Source organism: Rana temporaria, chromosome 3 (genome assembly GCF_905171775.1).
Source record: "Rana temporaria chromosome 3, aRanTem1.1, whole genome shotgun sequence".
In the NCBI taxonomy this organism is placed as follows: domain Eukaryota; kingdom Metazoa; phylum Chordata; class Amphibia; order Anura; family Ranidae; genus Rana; species Rana temporaria.
Genome location: NC_053491.1, coordinates 478,690,549 through 478,709,943, shown reverse-complemented (window position 1 = coordinate 478,709,943; position 19,395 = coordinate 478,690,549). Strand labels below are relative to the sequence as shown.

The window sequence follows — 19,395 nt, the reverse complement described above, 5'->3', positions numbered from 1 at the left end:
CCATGCAAATGATGGGCCGAGCGCTAGACAGGTACGTATCACGAACTGCGCCGTGACGTGGACGCAAGCCCCAATGCGCCTGCTCACAACCCCCCTGACACAACTGCCTAAGCTACGCCGGATCACTGCATACGCCGTGAACATAACGTACGCCCAGCCAGACACACGTCCAACGCACAATACGCCGGCTTGTGTTCCCTGGTGCAGACCTGAGCATGTCTGTTGCCGGGTTGCACCTCCTTTATGGGGAATAACTTTACGCTGGACGTACAACTTACACACATCTCGCGTAGCATGCGCCGGGCACACACACGTTTGTGAATCGCCGTATTTCCCTCATTTGCATGTTTGAATGGCTAATCAATGGGAGCGGCACCATGCGTCCAGCCTAAATGTGCGCCCACCTTACGCCGGCGTGTGCAAGCTACGTCGGCGGGGTGTAGCCTGTTTTTAGGCGCATATTGGTTTGTGGGTCTGGCGCACACATACGCCGGCGCACATTTGCACTTACGTCGGTGTAACGTGTTATACATCGGCGTAAGTGCTTTGTGAATCTGGGCCTCTGTCTGTGATATATATATACTGTATATATACACATACACACACTATCTTCAATCTGTGGGACTACAATAAATATCTCCAAATCCAGTATCTATCTATCTACGGTATAATAAAAAAGGGAATTATGCAATATAAAAATATAAAATCTTTATTGTTCACAGAGTAAAGGTATTGGAACACCATTTAAAAAAAACATAGATGCCACTGCCAGCACAGAGCCTAAGGCCTCGTACACACGATAGGTTAAACAGAGGACAACGGTCTGATGGACCGTTTTCATCGGTCAAAACGATCGTGTGTGGGCCCCATAGGTTATTTATCCATAGGTTAAAAAAAAGCCAACTTGCTTTAAATTTAACCGATGGATTCCTAACCGATAGGTCAAAACCGATCGTTAGTAGGCACAACCATCGGTTAAAAATCCACGCATGCTCAGAAACAAGTCGACGCATGCTTGGAAGCATTGAACTTCATTTTTTTCAGCACGTCGTTGTGTTTTACGTCACCGCGTTCTGACACGATCGGTTATTTAACCGATGGTGTGTAGGCATGACGGACTATCAGTCAGCTTCATCGGTTCACCTATGATAACGGTCCTTCAGACCGTTCTCATCGGATGGACTGATCGTGTGTACGAGGCTTTATATTCCATTACCAGGTATCATCCTGAAATAAGGAAGCATATAAATGATCAATGTCACTCCATTTCTTGGCTGTCACTCTGTAAATAGTCATCAATAGAAAATCCTTGTGTACACATTAATTATCCAAAGTATAGCCACAATGTTTGTCCAACAAGTGACTCCAATATCCCAAGGAAATGAAATCCCATACGGCATGTACTCCCCATTTCCATAGAAGGAAGTAGGCCAAAAGTATGGTGTGGAACGAGATCTCCAAATCATAGATCCAATCTTTATTATATTCAGTATTGTTAAATGATAGGCACCCATAGAATGAATTCACTATCCAACCACATAGTGGGTTTCCTGTACAATTGTGTTGTAACCAGTGGTGGCCGATCCATAAGGGGTACAAAGCTGCCGCCAGTGTTAATTTTGGCACCAAATTTCGATTTAGTTTTTAGTCTTAGGACTAAAATGGCATTTTAGTTTTAGTCCCATTTTAGTCTTCTGCAATTGTTTTAGTCTAGTCGACTAAATCTCCAGTACATTTTAGTAGAGTAAGGCTCCATTCACATCTAGGCAGACAAATTTGCGGCGTTTTGTCCCGCGAATTGCGGCGGCAAATAGCGGCGTTTTGTACCGCGATTTGCGGCGACAAAACGCCGCGATTGTCCGCCTAGATGTACCCCTCTATGGAGATGGTTCCCGAACGCCGAAAGCCGCCTGAAAAAAAAGGTCCGGGACCTTTTTTCAGGCGGCAGGCGTTCGGCGTGGAGATGTGAACCATCTCCATAGAGGGCAATGTCTTTTCATCCCTCTGGCGGCAGCGGCGTCGCACTACAGGCGACAAAACTCCTAGATGTGAATGGGGACTAAAGCCTCGTACACACGATCATTCCATCCGATGAGAACGGACCGATGAACCGTTTTCAATGGTTAACCGATGAAGTTGACTGATGGTCTGTCGCGCCTACACACCATTGGTTAAAAAAACAATCGTGTCAGAACGCGGTGACGTAAAACACGACGACGTTCAATGCGAAGTTCAATGCTTCCAAGCATGCGTCGACTTGATTCTGAGCATACGTGGATTTTTAACCGATGGTTGTGCCTACTAACGATCGGTTTTGACCTATTGGTTAGGAATCCATCAGTAAATTTAAAGCAAGTTGGCTTTTTTTTACCGATGGTTAAATAACCTATGCCCATAGGTTATTTATCCATTGGTTAAAAAAAAAGCCAACTTGCATGGGCACATTTTTTTTTAGAACCTGCTCTATTTTTCTCGTCGTTCTTTTTCACGTCGTTCTTTTTCACGTTGTAAAAAACGGTTGTGTGTATGCTTTAACGAGGGGGAAAAAAACGTGCATGCTCAGAAGCAAGTTATGAGACGGGGAAATTAGCAAAAGCAGCCCAAAGGGTGGCGCCATTCGAATGGAACTTCCCCTTTATAGTGCCGTCGTACGTGTTGTACGTCACCATAAGTGTATGTCTTTTGAATAAAATGGCATTTTAGTAACATTTTATTATTTTAACTAAAATGGCATTTTAGTTTTAGTCGTATTTCAGTCATCTCAATTGTTTTAGATTTAGTCGTAATTTAGTAGACTAAAATAGTATTCATTTCGTCGACTTAAGCCCCCTACACACGATCGGACCTTTGTCCGACCAAACTCACATCGGAATTCCAAAGCAATAAAAGAGAACAAAAGAGTAAAAGAGAACATGTTCTCTTTCTAAACTTCATCGGAATTACTCCGATGGGGCATACACACGGTCTGAATTTCCGATGGAAAAATTCCGTCTGACTTTTTCCATCGGAAATTCCGATCGTGTGTACGGGGCTTAAAATGTTTTAGTCAACAAAATTAACACTGGCTGCCGCCCCCCTAATTTCCATGAGCCGGCCCCTAATCTCCATGTGTCGGGCCATAATCTCCATGTGGGGCGCCAGACGCATAGATTTCTACAAGCTTTTTTTTTTAAACACACGGTTAGAGCCTGAGGCCTCGTACACACGACAGAGTTTCTCGGCAGAATTCACCGAGAAACTCGTCTGTACACTTTTGGCCCGATGGAGCCGCCAAGGAACTCGTCGAGAAAATAGAGAACATGTTCTCTATTTTCTCGTTGTTCTATGGGAGAAGGCGGCCCGCCGAGCTCCTCGGCGGCTTCATCCCTGAACTTGACAAGGAACTCGACGTGTTTGGCACGTCGAGTTCCTCGGCCGTTTGTACGGGGCCTGAGACTTTAATTGGCTAAAAAAAGGTTGGGCTTGTGGCGCAGTGCCCACCCACTTGTGACATTAGCGAATCAACATTGGACTTAGCCCCTTGAGCCATGATTGGCTAAAGGCACCCTGCCTTTGGCCAATCATGGCTCTCAGGCTGCGTACACACGATCAGTCAAAACCGATGAAAACGGACTGAAGGACCGTTTCATCGGTTAACCGATGAAGCTGACTGATGGTCTGATGTGCCTACACACGTGTCAGAACGCGGTGACGTAAAACACGACGTGCTAAAAAAAAAACGAAAACAAAGTTCAATGCTTCCAAGCATGCGTCGACTTGATTCTTAGCATGCGCGGCCTTTTGACCGATGCTTTTGCATACTAGCGATCGGTTTTGACCCATCGGTTAGGCGTCCATCGGTCAAATTTTAAAGCAAGTTCTCTTTTTTTTTGACCAAAGGATAACTGACCGATGGGGCCCACACACGATCGGTTTGGACCTATGAAACGGTCCTTCAGTCCGTTTTCATTGGTTTTGACTGATCGTGTGTACGCGGCCTCACAGTAGCTGTGATTGGCCAAAGCATGCAGGTGAGGTGCATGCTTAAGCCAATCATTAGACATCAATGCGATCTCGCAGTGCACTATGGGGCGTTCCACGGCGCTCAAATTTGCCACGAAAGCCCTACCAAGTTGTTTGTGGTTATTCGATCTTATCAGAGCATTCTTGTATTTATTCTTGATTATTGTTATTTGATGTTATGTTAGAAACTGTTCACTTATTTTATGTTTTTCATATCTATTTTTTTTAGATCTATATGCTCCTGAAGAAGTGTATTTCTACGCATAACATGTAGAGTGAATTCCTTGCATTTGGATTTACACTTTGATGCAACTATTCCATGTTTACACCCCCATTTGGTTACCGTTATTGGAATTTCGACCATTGTATCATTGGGTTTCTTGATATAAGTGTTTACTTTGGAAGTGTTATCAGAATTTGTGTGGGTAATTTATTAACATTACTATGAATTTTATATATATCTACCGTATATACTCGAGTACAAGCCAAGTTTTTCAGCACATTTTTTTGTGCTGAAAATGCCCTCCTCGGCTTATACCCGAGTCACCTTTTTGCGCCTGATCTCCCAGATTTTGGGGACCCGTTCCGGCCGTCCGTAGGTCCCCCTGTACACATATAGCCCCACTCTTTCTCTACAAGTGTGCAAAGTTTTCTGTCTGGGGCACCTATGGCCGGGGAGCACAGATTTTTCAAACCCGGGCACCCCTTATACTCCCATGTTAAACGTAAGTCTAGTCATGGGCACAGTGAGGCATGGACTCAGGCATGGGCACAGTGAGGCATGGGCACAGTGAGGCATGCACATGGACACAGTGAAGCAAAGTGAGGCACAGTGAGGCATGCAGATGGACACCCTAGGCTTATACTCGAGTCAATAAGTTTTACCATTTTTTGTGGTAAAATTAGGTGCCTCGGCTTATAGTCGGGTCGGCTTATACTCGAGTATATACAGGTATGTACAATCTTTTTAATACTTTCTAAATTAAAAACCTTAATTATTTTACATGGTCTACCCATGTGCCTTCAAAGTCCACATCCTTAGCTTCTAGTTTTTCATAGCCCTATCAAGTTCGGTATTCGCCGAACTTACGTTTAACTCAAACATTGGGCCAATCCCTATTTTCCTGATATGTTGAAGCGTTTGTTTTTGCTTAAGCCAATGAAAAGCTGGTTACTAGGAGAATAAGAGACAAGAAGTAGCATGAAAAACAAGTGTTTTTTTTCTGTTGAAAAGCCTGTGGCGTGCAAAACACAACCCAAAAACTCCACCCGGTGCAGGGAAAAATGTGCACACACATAAAGAGTGACATCACAAAAAACTGCGACGGGTGCAAACGTCAGTGGTCCTCCGAAGAGGACCCGTCTCTGATCCCCCGGGGCGTTAGGCTCCTGGCAGGGACTAGAGTAACTGTGGTCCATACAGCCGAAGCCATATGGACCCATCTTGGCCCAAGCAGCCGAAGCCACAAGGACCCAACATCCTCAGAGGGACTGCCGAAACAGAACCCTCCTCGGTGAGGCTCCCCCGAAGGGAGACCCCATGAGAGCCGGTGAACCTAACCAGAAGGCCGAGTCCACCAACTCCCAAGACTTTCAGAGACCGGCCCGAGGACCAGCACCCTACTCGCCACACATAAAGTGCAAGCACCACAAAAAAAGTGACAAACAAAACAACACACGGGGAAAAATAATAAAAGAAAGTGGGGAAAAGGAAGATGGGAAGGTGAGGAAAGTGACCAATGTGAAATACATTGGCCGGCCCTCCGGCCAGGATAAAAATTCCACTGGTCCTAGCCAAAAGGCCCGGCCCAAGCGGCAGGTGTGAAAAGTGTGTTGTGGAGATCAGTGACCTGAAGGTGCCACATGATGAGTGCCCCTCAAACACTCGTGCAATGTATGGCACCCCTGGACTGCCACTCCAGGGGCACAATCTCCACGGGCTTTTCAACGGTCCCTAGCCCCCGGGCCGGACCGGCAGCACCCTTCCCAGCCAGGAAGGTGGGAGAAGAGGTCGGGGAGAGCCTACTGACGCAGACTACTGACCACAACCCCTATCTCTCCCACCTAATCACATTCTGGAAGTACTACCCGCTCCATCCCGGTTAAAGGAGAAGCAAGGGTTCCCTCCAGAACAACTGACTGGGGCAGATACCACCAAATCCAGGCCAACGGCCAGGGACCCGGCCTCTTGGCTTCGACCTCATGCCTCTCTGTCCACATCAGAAGGCTTCCACCTCCACACCAACAGGCTTAGCGTCCGCCGACTGCCATCCCTTTCCCCCTGCCACAGGGTACCGGGGACAGTCAGCTTAGCACCACCTATTGGCAACTGATAAGAACAGATACTACACTTGATCTTAGCCAAAAGGCCGAGAAGCGTGAAAAACAAGTGTTATGCACAGAAACCAGGTGCTTCCTCTCAGGTCCAAAATGTGTGACTCAGAGAAGACCTTGTGCTTTTTTGAGTTTTGAGCAACAAACTTCTGGAGACACAAAGCCTAGGTGTGAACAGGCTCCATAGAATACAATGGGAATCCTCATATAGAGTGTTAGGCCTCGTACACACCATAGGTTAACCAGAGGACAACGGTCTGATGGACTGCTTTCATCGGTCAAAACCGATCGTGTGTGGGCGCCATAGGTTATTTAACCATCGGTTAAAAAAAAGCCAACTTGCTTTAAATTTAACCTATGGATTCCTAACCGATAGGTCAAAACCGATCGTTTGTAGGCACGACCATCGGTTAAAAATCCACGCATGCTCAGAATCAAGTCGACGCATGCTTGGAAGCATTGAACATCGTTTTTTTTTTCAGCACGTCGTTGTGTTTTACGTCACCGCGTTCTGACACGATCGGTTATTTAACTGATGGTGTGTGGGCGCGATGGACCATCAGTCAGTTTCATCGGTTAACCTATGACAATGGTCCTTCAGACCGTTCTCATCGGATGGACTGATCATGTGTACGAGGCTTCAAAGCACCTCTAGAAAAGTGCTTCAAATTACTCAAGAGCGTGAACCGAGGGGCTTACATTATCCTTTCCTGGAAACACCTAAACACCTACATTTGGAGGAAGGTCCACATACTTTTGGTCTATTGTAGGGGGGGGAAGGTCAGTTTTTGGCTATATAGTATACAGCTATGCAAAGCTCCAAAACAGCTATATCACTAGGAAACACTTAAGGCCCGTACACACGATCGGATATTTCGACAACAATTGTTTTGACGGATAATACGACCGTCTGTATGCTCCATCGGACAATTGTTGTCGGAATTTCCAACAACAAATGTTGGATAGTCATGCTCTCAAACTTTCCGACAACAAATGTGTTCCGTCAGATTATCCGATGATCGCCTGTACACAAGTCCGTCGGAACAAACACGCATGCGCCGAACAAATGCTAACCATCAGACAACTTTAGCAGAAGTTGCCCAAATGGTGGCGCTAAAGAGCAGAAAAACCACGTAGTTTCGTGAATGTTGGCTAAAAAAATTCTGCCGTCTGCATGCAGAACAAGTTCATGGCCAATGCCCTTCGGACAAAATTACACGGATTGGTCCGATGGAAATCCTATCGTGTGTATGAGGCTTAAAGGGTCACTAAAATTTTTTTTTTTAAATAACTAACATGTCATACTTACCTCCACTGAGCAGTTCGTTTTGCACAGAGTGGCCCTGATCTACGTCTTCTGGGGTCCCTCGGCGGCTGTCTCGGGTCCTCCCCGCAAATAGTCACCACAGTCATGCGAGAGCTCGCATGGTGGTCACTAACTGCGGGCGCGCTCCCGTGATACAGCGAGCGGCCATTGCCGCTCACTGTATCACTTGGCCCCGCCCCTCGGCGCGCCGCATCACTGGATGTGATTGACAGCAGCGCCAGTCAATGGCTGCGCTGTTCTCAATCCATCCGCTCTAGCCAATCAGCGGCCAGGCTGAGCGGCGAAGAGGATATCGGGACCGCGCGGGACTTTCGAGGGGTCAGGTAAGTATAATGGGGGCTCGGGGGGGGGGGGGGGGCGGCAGCATCAGATGTTTTTTCACCTTAATGCATATATTGCATTAAGGTGAAAAAACATTTTCCTTTACAACTCCTTTAAATCTTTGGAAAGAAGACACTTTGAGAACAATAGCTTCATGCATGTATTTATTGATTTTGAAAGAAAGTAAGAAAAGTGCAGACTTTCATTTTCCAAGGCAGTGCAAACATATCTATGGACAACCATTTAAAGGTTCATGTTTTTTTCACCTTAAAGCGGGGGTTCACCCAAAAATCCACTTTTTGACATTAGCTGTAGCATACTGCTAACATCTGCAGTATGCTGTTGTTTTTTTTTTACTTGTACTTATCGTTATATGAGCCCTTGTTTTTCGGCTCCGAGCGGGGAATCCTGCGGGGAATGGGCATTTCTAAGCGAAGAGGAGTTGATTGACGGCTGCTAAGGCGCGTCTTGGCCTCTGTTTAATCTTCAACTGCCATGATGCTGCACATGTGATCAGTTATGACACCAGCCATTGGATGGTTTGACAGTTTGGTTGAGAGCACAACCAATGTGACAGTTAGCATTCCCGGCATGCCAGGAATGTAACTGCTTTTTCAAACTGTTAAATTGATGGGTTAAGGCCGCATTCACACTGTAACGCGGCGTATTTTGCCGCGACAAATTGCGGCGTATTTAACCCGCGATTTGCCGCGACAAAACGGGTCTTTTTTTTTTTTTTACAACACATTGTTGTCTATGGCCGAACGCCAATGCCGCCTGAAAAAAAGGGTCCGGGACTTTTTTGCAGGCGGCAGGCGTGAGATGTGAACCATCTCCATAGACACCAATGTGAAATCTCCCCTCCAGCGGCACGAGCGTCGGGCGTCTGGCGTGAAAACGCCTAGATGTGAATGGAGCCTTACTTCCGCTTTAAGGATGCTGGAAAGTTCATTTTGAGGGTGAACCTCCGCTTTAATGCATTCTATGCATTAAGGTGAAAAAACATCTGATGTTTGCCGGCCCCCCAGCCCCCCTCTTTTACTTACCTGAGCCCTCGAAAGGCCCACGTCGTGAACTAGCGGGCTTCTCGACCGGGCTTTTAGGCTCTTCTCGGCTCATTCATTGGATGATTAATGTCCTGGTATTGTTCAGGAAGGGTAAGCAAGAATCTTTTCTGGGCATCCCATGAACCCCTAACCCCCTCCAAATTCTAATCCCTCAATAAAAACACAAAAACAAAGCTGATGGACCTTTTATTGTCTTGGAGTGTCTGGAAGTGAATGCCAGGGTGACAGGTGGGCCACATCGCCTTAGCAGCTCCCACGGGGGTTCCACTACACTTATCTGGTCCCTGATTTAATCACTTACGCATACCTCCCAACTTTTTGAGATGGGAATGAGGGACACCTATCAGCAAGAGTATGCAGGCATAGGACACACCCCTTGCCACGCCCCCTTAAAGGAGAATTGTACAAAAAAAACAAGATTGGTTAAACCCACAAGTGTTTTTTTTTTTTTTTTACCACTACTATTCCTTTATATTGACTTTTAGAATTTACAAATGCAGCATCTTAGCAATCAGATGAAAGGTTTAGTGCTGGGAAACACTTTTTGAGAGATAAAAAGTGCATTTTATATACAACTTTATAGATCAGACCAAAATGAGGGACAAATGAGGAGAATGAGGGGAAGAGGGACATTGCTCCAAATCAGGGACAGTCCCTTCGAAATCAGGGACAGTTGGGAGGTATGACTTACGGACCACCCACCATCGTTATACGTCGCTACTTTGAAGAGGAATACTGTTGTTTTGGTAGCAGCTAGCTACCATAACCCCGGTACCCTCTTCAAGAGTGGGCGGTCCTCTTTCAGATAAAAGTGGTCTCTGCAGTGGATACACTGCAAGATCACTTTTTTCGGCGGCGGGGGAGGGGGCCCCCCGCTGCTTACCGGAGCCGTCGGCAGAGGCAATCTCATTCTCTTGCCGGCTGGGTATGGAAAGGAGTGAGGGGATGAAGGACGTCTCCATACCACTGCAGGGCAGAAGCAACGTTAAAACTTCACTTCTGCCCAATGTTTGGGGGTTCTAAGTAATTTTCTAGCAAAAAAAAATATGTTAAGTGGTCCTTAAAGGGTCACTAAAGGAATTTTTTTTTTAGCTAAATAGCTTCCTTTACCTTACTGCAGTCCTGGTTTCATGTCCTCATTGTTTGTTTTTGCTTTGAAGTAGCTGTAATTCTGCTGTGATCTCCACACTTCCTGGTTGCCGGTTTCCTTATAACCACAGTACTGGGAGATTTTCACGGTGGTCTAAGCTGTCATTACTGTGTGTCTAAAACTCCTCGGAACCAATCAGATTCATTTTAAAAAACAAAACACTGCCCTGGATTTGTTTGTTTTTGTTCTGTGAGTCTTCCCGACTCACCTCTCACCCGGAACTTCATGTATGTACCTTTAAAACCGAAAGTGAAACTAGAGGCACATTATATGATAGATTAAATTCAGTTTTTAATCATTTTTAAAGGAATCAGTTAACTTTTATGTCTCTATACCCTGTAAACAGTCATTTCAGCAAAAAAAATTTTTTCCTTTAGTGACCCTTTAAGTGGTTGAACAGTTATTGTGTTTTGTGGATTTTTTTTTTTTTTACTGTGATTACCTGTTTTTCTGATTCAATCTAATGTGTCAGAGGGGTTGAGGTTTTGAGAAGTTTGAGGACCCATCTTAACCAGCGGCTTTTTAACCGCTTGCTGACTGCCTCACGTAGATATACGTCGGAAGAATGGCACGGGTAGTCAAAGCAACGTATATATACATTGCTTTAAACCTGCCCCCTAGCAGGCGCGTGCGTGCTGCGGTCTCCGTGACCGTGCCCGCGGGACTCGATGTCTGTTGGTGTTCCGCGATCGTGTCACGGAACGGCAGAACGGGGTGGATGTCTTTGTAAACAAGACATCTCCCTATTCTGCCTAGTGACACAGCACCGATCATCTGCTCCCTCTCATCGGGAGCAGCGATCAGTGACGCGTCACAGTAAGCCACGCCCCTAACAGTTAGAATCACTCCCTAGGACACACTTAACCCTTTCAGGGCCCCCTACTGGTTAACCCCTTCACTGCCAATCACATTTACACAGTAATCGGTGCATTTTTATAGCACTGATCGCTGTATGAATGTGAATGGTTCCAAAATAGCGCAAAGTGTCCGATGTGTCTGCCATAATGTTGCAGTAATGATAAAAATCGCTGATCACCACCATAACAAGTAAAAAAAATAAAATAATTAACTACCCCTATTTTGAAGACGCTATAACTTTTGCGGAAACCAATCAATATAAGCTTATTGCGATTTTTTTTATCCAAAAATATGTAGAAGAATACGTATCGGCCTAAACCGAGAAAAAAAATCGCTTTAAAAAAAAAAAATGGGGATATTTATGTAGCACTGACCCCCAAAGGAGCTGCTGGTTTGTTTTTGGGCGGCATTTTACCTCTGTGACTCCGCCGTCTAGGGTAGTTGATGAGAGCCGTAGTAATGGAATGTCCACACAGCAGGTGTATTTTTCTTGTGCTTTTATTTACCCAACGAGGTAGAAACAATAAAACTTGCAGTGAAAAGTAAAGATGCAGTAGGAGGAGAAACAGCAGATTCAGGCGTAACAATAAGGAAACAGTCCGGCTTCCAACAACACTTTGTTTTCTTCGCCACTCCCGCCAGAGTGGGTATAGTGTACCTGGACAGGCCTCTCTCACCTGGCAGCCAGAGTATCACTTGGAACTTTAAGGGAAGAAAGTCTCTGCCACAGACCCTCCCCAGAATTTAGATCACGGAGACAATCCTTCTTGATAGACTTTATGCCTGGATCTCCTTCAGGTAGTTTGCAGCTAGGTTACCGACTGATAGGTGACCAACGCCCAGCCTTTCAGTGTCTGGTTACCTTGATCCCCGGTGGATTGTCGCGACCCTATTGGATTGCCAGCCTCTCTTGGCTCTCCTGAGGCGAACTCCCCACCGAACAGCCTCTTCTCAAAGGAACAACGCTTGGGATCTTCTCAGGATTGGGGACCCAGTCGATCACTGGGGCCCAGCCATGACTCGAACGTTCAGAACCAACGTGGTCCCGGAACCAGGAGCACCGCGTGGCACGCGAATCCCGGCCAGGTAGGCCATAACGCCGGGGCGCCGTGGTGCAGTCACTCTAAAGGTGGGTGCCGCACTGGGAAAGAACCGCGCCTCAATGGCGTCTGTTCCAGAAGTACCCTCTCCCAGCATGCCCAGCGAGAACACTCCCTCCTGATTGGCTGCTGGTAAAAGGCACCCAAACTTCAACTCCACCAGTGCCACCTGTCGTCCCGGGGTGGGATAACACCCCACCAACAACAGAATGAGCCCATAGCACAGCCAAGCTGAAACAGAGACCCCACCTAAACATTGCAATTGAAATCAGAGTCCTTACACTCTGATTACCCCTTACATTTCGACAGCACCGGTTACCTTGAAAGTAACCCGGCGCTACATTTATTATAGCAAAAAGTACAAAATATTGCTTTTTATTCAAAATTGTCGCTCTATTTTTGTTTATAGCGTAAAAAATAAAAACCACAGAGGTGATCAAATACCACCAAAAGAAATCACTATTTGTGGGAAAAAAGGATGTCAATTTTGTTTGGGAGCCACGTCGCACGACCGCGCAATTGTCAGTTAAAGCGATGCAGTGCCGAATCGTAAAAAGTGGCCTGGTCTTTGGGCCAGCCAAATGGTCCGGGGCTGAAGTGGTTAAGGATTGGAGCTACAGACATTTTAGACATTTATTATGTTTCTCAGACACTTTACGGAAAAGATATTCTACATTAAAAAGATTTACGAATTGCTTGGACGAGGAGTCTCTTCACCTCTTGGTTCCTCAGGCTGTAAATAAGAGGATTCAGCATTGGCGTCACTGCTGTATAGAAAACAGAGGTCACCTTGTCTTGTATCTCAAAGCTCCCTGAATAAGGGCGCAAATATGTGAAGAAAACAGCTGTAATGTAGGTTGAGACACAAATAATATGCGAGGAACATGTACTAAAGGCCTTCTGCCTACTCTTTGTACTCGTCATCCTAAAAATTAAAAGGAATATGAAAATGTACGATAGGAAGATTGTTGTCAATGTATATGTTCCAAAGATTGCTATAAGGACACCACTGACCATATCACAATGAATAGTATGCGAACAAGATAGACTAATCAGTGGTGGGATGTCACAGCAGAAATGGACAATAAGGTTCGATCCACAGAATGGAAGACTGAACACACAAGTGGTCTGCACAATCGACTGCAAGAAACTAATGGAGGAGGAATAAAGGACCAAGCCAAAACATTTCTTCTTGGTCATTATCAAGGTGTAGTGGAGAGGGTGGCAGATAGCCACATAGCGGTCATAAGACATGGTGGAGAGAAGGATGGCCTCAGTGCACCCTAGAGCACAAAAGAAGTAAAGTTGGACAGCGCAACCAAGAAATGAAATAGACTTCTTAGGGGAAAGGAAGTGAGACAACATATTTGGAGTGGTAACTGAAGAGTACAAAAGGTCCACCAGAGAGAGGCTACTCAAGAAGTAGTACATTGGGGTGTGAAGGCTGGAGAATACACAGACAAGGGCTATCATCCCCACATTTCCTATAATGGTCATCACATAAACCAAAAGAATTAACATGAAAATAAATGGGGCAAGTTCTTTATCATCAGTTAATCCGGAAAACTCAAACATGGTCGCTTGCGTTTTGTTTTTGAGATCCATTGGCGTCTCTTTTTATGGCGTCTCTTTTAACATCTCATGGATTCAAACATTAGGCTGTCTCCAAGTCCTGGAGAAACATGAAATCAATATGTGAACTAAAAAAATGAACAGCTTGCATCAAGGATAGTGCAGATGTTAACCCAATGTAATAGATAACCTTTCAAATGTAATCAAGCTAAAACAATAAATTGTAAAAAAAAGATTATCTTTTAGAACCCGCTTTTATTAAATAAACTGAAAATTCACATGCACATTAGTTGTCCACACATAATCCAAACAATAAAAATGGCGAGCCACCTGGCTCACTTGTTGGCAGCAACGCTGCTCCCCTTATCAGTCCCTTTGACTGTGTTGTCCAGCTCTACTGGATCACTTTGGCTCTCTTAGCCTTTAGTCGCAGCATCCTGCTGCTTGGCCCAATCCTGGCCTAGGGATTGGGGTTCTTCTGACTCCCTGATAGGAGCTGACCCGACTCCTGGAACGAGACCTTCTGTCTCTTGGCTTCTGGCTGGGGCTCCTCTGACTGCTCAATGAGACCCTCTGCCTCTTGGCTTCTGACTGGGGCGACTCTGACTCCTGGGAGAGCTCCTCTTTCTCTTGGCTTCTGGCTGGGGCCCTCTGACTCCTGGGTGACATGCCCTGTTTTCTGGCTTCTGTCTGGGGTCCCTATGACCCCTCAGGGAGACCTTCTGTCTCTTGGTTTCTGGCTGGGGCACCTCTGACCCCTGGGTTAGACCCTCTGACTCTTGATTTATGGCTGAGGTTCCTCTGGCCCCTGAATGAGACCCTCTGTCTCTTGGCTTATGGCTGGGGCTCATTTGAACACTCAGTGAGACCCTCTGTCTCTTGGCTTCTGTCTGGGGCTCCTCTGACTCCTGGGTGAGACCCTCTTTCTCTTGGCTTCTGGCTGGGGCCCTCTGACCCCTGGGTGAGATGCTCTGTCTTCTGTCTGGGGTCCCTATGACCCCTCAGGGAGACCATCTGTCTCTTGGTTTCTGGCTGGGGCACCTCTGACCCCTGGGTGAGACCCTCTGCCTCTTGGTTTATGACTGAGGTTCCTCTGGCCCCTGAGTGAGACCCTCTGTCTCTTGGCTTCTGGCTGGGGCTCCTCTGACCACTCAGTGATACCCTCTGACTCTTGGCTTTTGGCCGTCTGTCTCTTGATTTCTGGCTGGGGCACCTCTGACCCCTGGGTGAGACCCTGTGTCTCTTGGTTTGTGGCTGAGGTTCCTCTGGCCCCTGGGTGAACCCCTCTTTCTCTTGGCTTCTGGCTGGGGCCCTCTGACCACTGGGTGAGATGTTCTGACTTCTGGCTTCTGTCTGGGGTCCCTGGGACCCCTCGGTGAGACCCTCTGTCTATTGATTTCTGGCTGAGAAGACTGGGCCGAAATTGAGCGCGTTCTCGATGTGGGACTGTGTGGAGGGCTCGGATGTTTTTGGAAAAAAAATGGAACCTTTACAACCCCTATAAGGTTCTTTTAGAGGGTGGTATAGAGGTGACTGACATTCATTCTGGTGCCTGTTATTTTGTTTGTTTTTTTCAATTGCTCAAGGGCAATTTAACATTGTGGGACCATGCTACAGCTGAAAGCCAAGCACTTGGCTGAAGGTTGCTGTTTGGCCCCATTGATTTCAATGGGCAAGTATGACAGGTGGTGTCTCCTGTCAAACTCTCCAACCTGATTAAAAATGTATGTTGCCATGAAACAAAGCATCACGGCAGCTGCCTGTGCACAACCCTATCAGGCTATAATGTTAGAATTCAGGTGGGCGACCATGGGACAGTAAAAACATGGCTCAGCTTCCTGATTTTTTAACCCCCCCCCCCCCCAGGCCGCCCATGTGAAATAGCCCTCAGAAATGAATTCAGCCACCAGTGTCGGGGCACGGTCACCTAGAGCCCAAGGCTAACATGCAAATTGCACTCCCCCCTCCAACATGTATGAGCATTATGTGTCCCCCCAAAAAATTGAGCTCTAATCTACATGATTAGCTCAAATCCTCTCATTCCCAGCACAACACCCCCCCCCGCAAATAACTAATTCCCCCTTCCTAGCACAAATCCTCTACCCCTCAAATTTCCCCACTGAGCTCAAGCCCTTCCACTCCACTCCAAATCCCCCTCCCAGCACAAATCCTCCCCCCAATCCTCCATCCTAGCACAGCCCCCCCCAAATTTCCCCTCCTAGCACAAATGTTCCCCAATCATCCCTAATAGCACAAATCCCCCTCCCAAAAAAAACACGAACACCATCCCCCTTCCTCCCCAATCACCACTCCTAGCACACCTTCCCAAATTTCACCTCCTAGAACAATTCTTACCTCCTACCACAATCCCCCCCCCCAAAAAAAAAATTCCCCTCCCAACACAAATTCTCTTTACCCCGACCTCCTTGTGATGATACCACAGTGCCTCCTGCCCACCCCTTGTTCGGCCCTGGCAGCCACCATATCTAAGACCTGCTACACTGTAATATATTACATTTATGTTTGGATATAGTTTAAAAGGCAAAATAAATGGTACTTAATATCACAATGGTATTTTTTTTTCTTCCCGACTTGTTTGATTGCTGCTGAACAGTTCCTGCTTTTTGTATGGACATATTGCAGATTTACAGATAAAAAGGTCAAGTTATATCCAAGATTTAAAAGGAATATCAATCTCTCATCTGCTGCAGAATACAATTGTCTTATCTCAATAAATCAATCTCCCTTTTATACTAAACCCAGAAATCGCAGCGCGCAATTTTGTACACCCCGGGGTAATCATTATGAACAGTGAGAACCCAACCGGGGAATTCTTCTATGTGGTGTAATCCACTGAAAATAGATTGATGGATATTGTTGTTTAATATAATAAAAAATAATAATATAGAATACATTGAATAATGAATAATATTTATTATAAAATAATATATAATTATGGAAAAGAGAAGAGCATTTCCTAGTTTCTTGTAAGCAGTACTGGAGAGTTTGTGCACACATCTAGTGGGCACGCTATATATTATTATATATTACAATTAATTTATAATACATTTGATACAATTAATAATCAATATTTAAAATACCTGTAAAATAATACAGTGGATATAGAAAATAATCCCTCCCCTTTAAAATACCGTATATACTCGAGTATAAGCTAACCCGAATATAAGCCGAGGTTCCTAATTCTACCACACAAATCTGGGAGGACGTATTGATTTGAATATAAGGCCTAGGGTAGGAAATGTAGCAGCTACTGTAAGTGGAAAAGAGGGTCAACAATGCCCATATGCAGCCTCACTGTGCCCATCTGCAGACTCACTGTGCCCATTTGCAGCCTCACTGTGCCCTCACTCATTTACCTTTGATCTCCAGCTGTGTCATGCTGCAGTTGGCGGCTGTCCATTATAACAAAGCCTCCTCGTCCGTGATAGATGGAACACTGATCTCAGCATTGCATCAGTGTTCCGTCTATCATGGATGAGGAGGAGGCGGGGCTTTGTTACAATGGATGGCCGATGACTGCAGCATGACACAGCGGGATACTCGATCACTGACGAGGAGGAGGCGGGGCTTTGTTACAATGGATGGCCGCAAACAGGCATTTCTCCCCTGACAGGACTGGGAGCTGTGTGTTTACACACACAGCTCCCGGTCCTCGCTCTGTATCGAGCAATCGCGGGTGCCCGGCGGTGATCGCGCCCGCCGGGCACGCGCACGGGAGTCAGGGACGAGCGGGGGGCATGCGCCCCTAGTGGCCGCTTCGCGAGCCGACGTAGAGCTATGGCTCTCGCGCAGGGGAGCCGACCTGCCGCCGTAGAACGGCGGCGGCTGGTCGGCAAGTAGTTAAAAAGTTTCCAGAATTATGTATTGGAAAGTATAATGGCCATGGGAGATTATTCCAGGCCTGAATTAATGAGGGTTGGAGGCCAGTTTTTTTTTTTATCATTATTATTATTTTAAAGGTGTAGTAAAAGAGAAAGACAAAAGAGGGAAAAATAAAAATATGGATAGGAGGGGGAAGTATAAGGGGAGATGTATGGTACGGAGGTGGTCCCTGAGTAAGGTAGATTAAATGAATGCTGAGTATCAGTATATACCTCAGTTCTCTAAATTTGGTGGAGTTGTCATTAGCCATAACAAACAGCTCCTCCATTCTCATAAGGTGGTTTTAATTCGGTGACCCATTTTCTAATTCAGGGATCCTCAAACTACGGCCCTCCAGCTGTTGCGGAAATACACATCCCATGAGACATTGTAACACACTGACATTCACAGACACGACTAGGCATGATGGGAATTGTAGTTCCTGAACAACTGGAGGGCCGTAGTTTGAAGACCCATGCTTCAATTGAAGGGACTACAGAAATGTTCTAATATCTGGGAATAAACATTTGGCCAGCTAAATGAAAGGTTAAAGGGGTTGCAAAGACAAAAATATTTTCCTCTTAAATTAAAGTCTGACAGTAGCTGATAAAGTAAAAAGTAATGTTTTGCATTATAACTAGTTAGATACCTGTTGAAATCGAGCTGTTTTCTTCACCTCCGTCACTCCTGAATCGTTATTCTCACTGACTTCCTGGTTTGCGGTGCGCATTCATTCTTGCTACATCACAGCCTAATGGGAACTACAGTTCCCATTAGGGACTGTGTGTCCCTAGCGTGTCCCTAGCGTGTCATGATCCTACGGGGTAAAAATGACCGCACCAGCCAAGCAGATACTGGCTGGAAAAAGCGCCCAGAGGCGATTTAGTTCGCATGCGTTGCGCTATACAAGTCATTCATTCATTCACAGTTCCCATTAGGCTTAGCCTCCATGCCTGTGAGGGATAAGAGAACATCTTCACGCAGGGCTGTAGTCATAGGGAGGGGGTGAGCACATTCTGCTTTCCACCATGCAAAACGGCTCAGATGCTGGTGGAAAGCAAGAAGAGGAGAGACAGGAAATGGCATTTTCAAACCTGGATTACTGTATTTTGGAGGTCAAAAGGAAAAACGAGGTAAGTGATATTTAAATGCTCTTGCTTACAGCAATCAATTGATCTAATAAAAAACGAACCTTTAGTGTTCCTTTAAGAGACCCTTTTTAGGGTTGAAAAAGTTTTTATTGTCATTTTAACAGATATCACATTGAACAACATTCAGCAAGTAACAAGGAGTTACATTCCATAGACAGTCACAAATAATCATGTACGATGAGTCAGCCCGGTGGCTATCGCCAATAGCTAGACTCCCCTTATTATGCAATATAGTACTAAAATTGACGACTGATGCTCAGTCTCGAGAGCAAGGGCTATGTTGTTCGTCAAAAAGAGAAATTCCATTTGTATATAACTAAAAACAAAAAAGGAAAGCGTCTAGGTCAGAAAAAAAGCAGAAGGGGGAGGAGCTGCCCAAGGGTGGGCGTGAGCTGTGAAAAAAAAAGAGCCAGATATGAAGAGGAAACGGGGAGAGAGAAAAAGAGGAAAGGGCAAGAACTGCTGAAGAGACTTTCATCGAAAGAAAAACATAGTAGACAGGAGATGGGGGAACCAGGGAGCATATGTCCCAACCCACTCTAACGCCAGGTAACGCCGCAGGGTGTTCCAGGTAAAGTTCTTACAACACGTTCAGGAGGGTGAAAGAGACCCTTTTTAATGTATTTGCTAG

General features: G+C 45.8%; 1 protein-coding gene and 1 pseudogene across 1 annotated transcript; both read right to left on the bottom strand.

Moving 5' to 3' along the window:
• Nucleotides 1–6,252: 6,252 nt before the first annotated feature.
• LOC120933956 lies at nucleotides 6,253–6,383 on the bottom strand (annotated as a pseudogene).
• A 6,451-nt stretch (nucleotides 6,384–12,834) lies between these two features.
• On the bottom strand, nucleotides 12,835–13,812 carry LOC120930773 (olfactory receptor 5B12-like). The gene has a single exon (XM_040341944.1). It carries the CDS (start codon nucleotides 13,762–13,764, stop codon nucleotides 12,835–12,837), a length of 930 nt encoding a protein of 309 aa, XP_040197878.1. The 5' UTR covers nucleotides 13,765–13,812.
• Nucleotides 13,813–19,395: the final 5,583 nt, after the last annotated feature.

What these genes read in the sequence shown, in the direction of transcription:
- LOC120930773 (XM_040341944.1), bottom strand. Translation starts at nt 13,764, where the DNA reads ATGGATCTCAAAAACAAAACGCAAGCGACCATGTTTGAGTTTTCCGGA.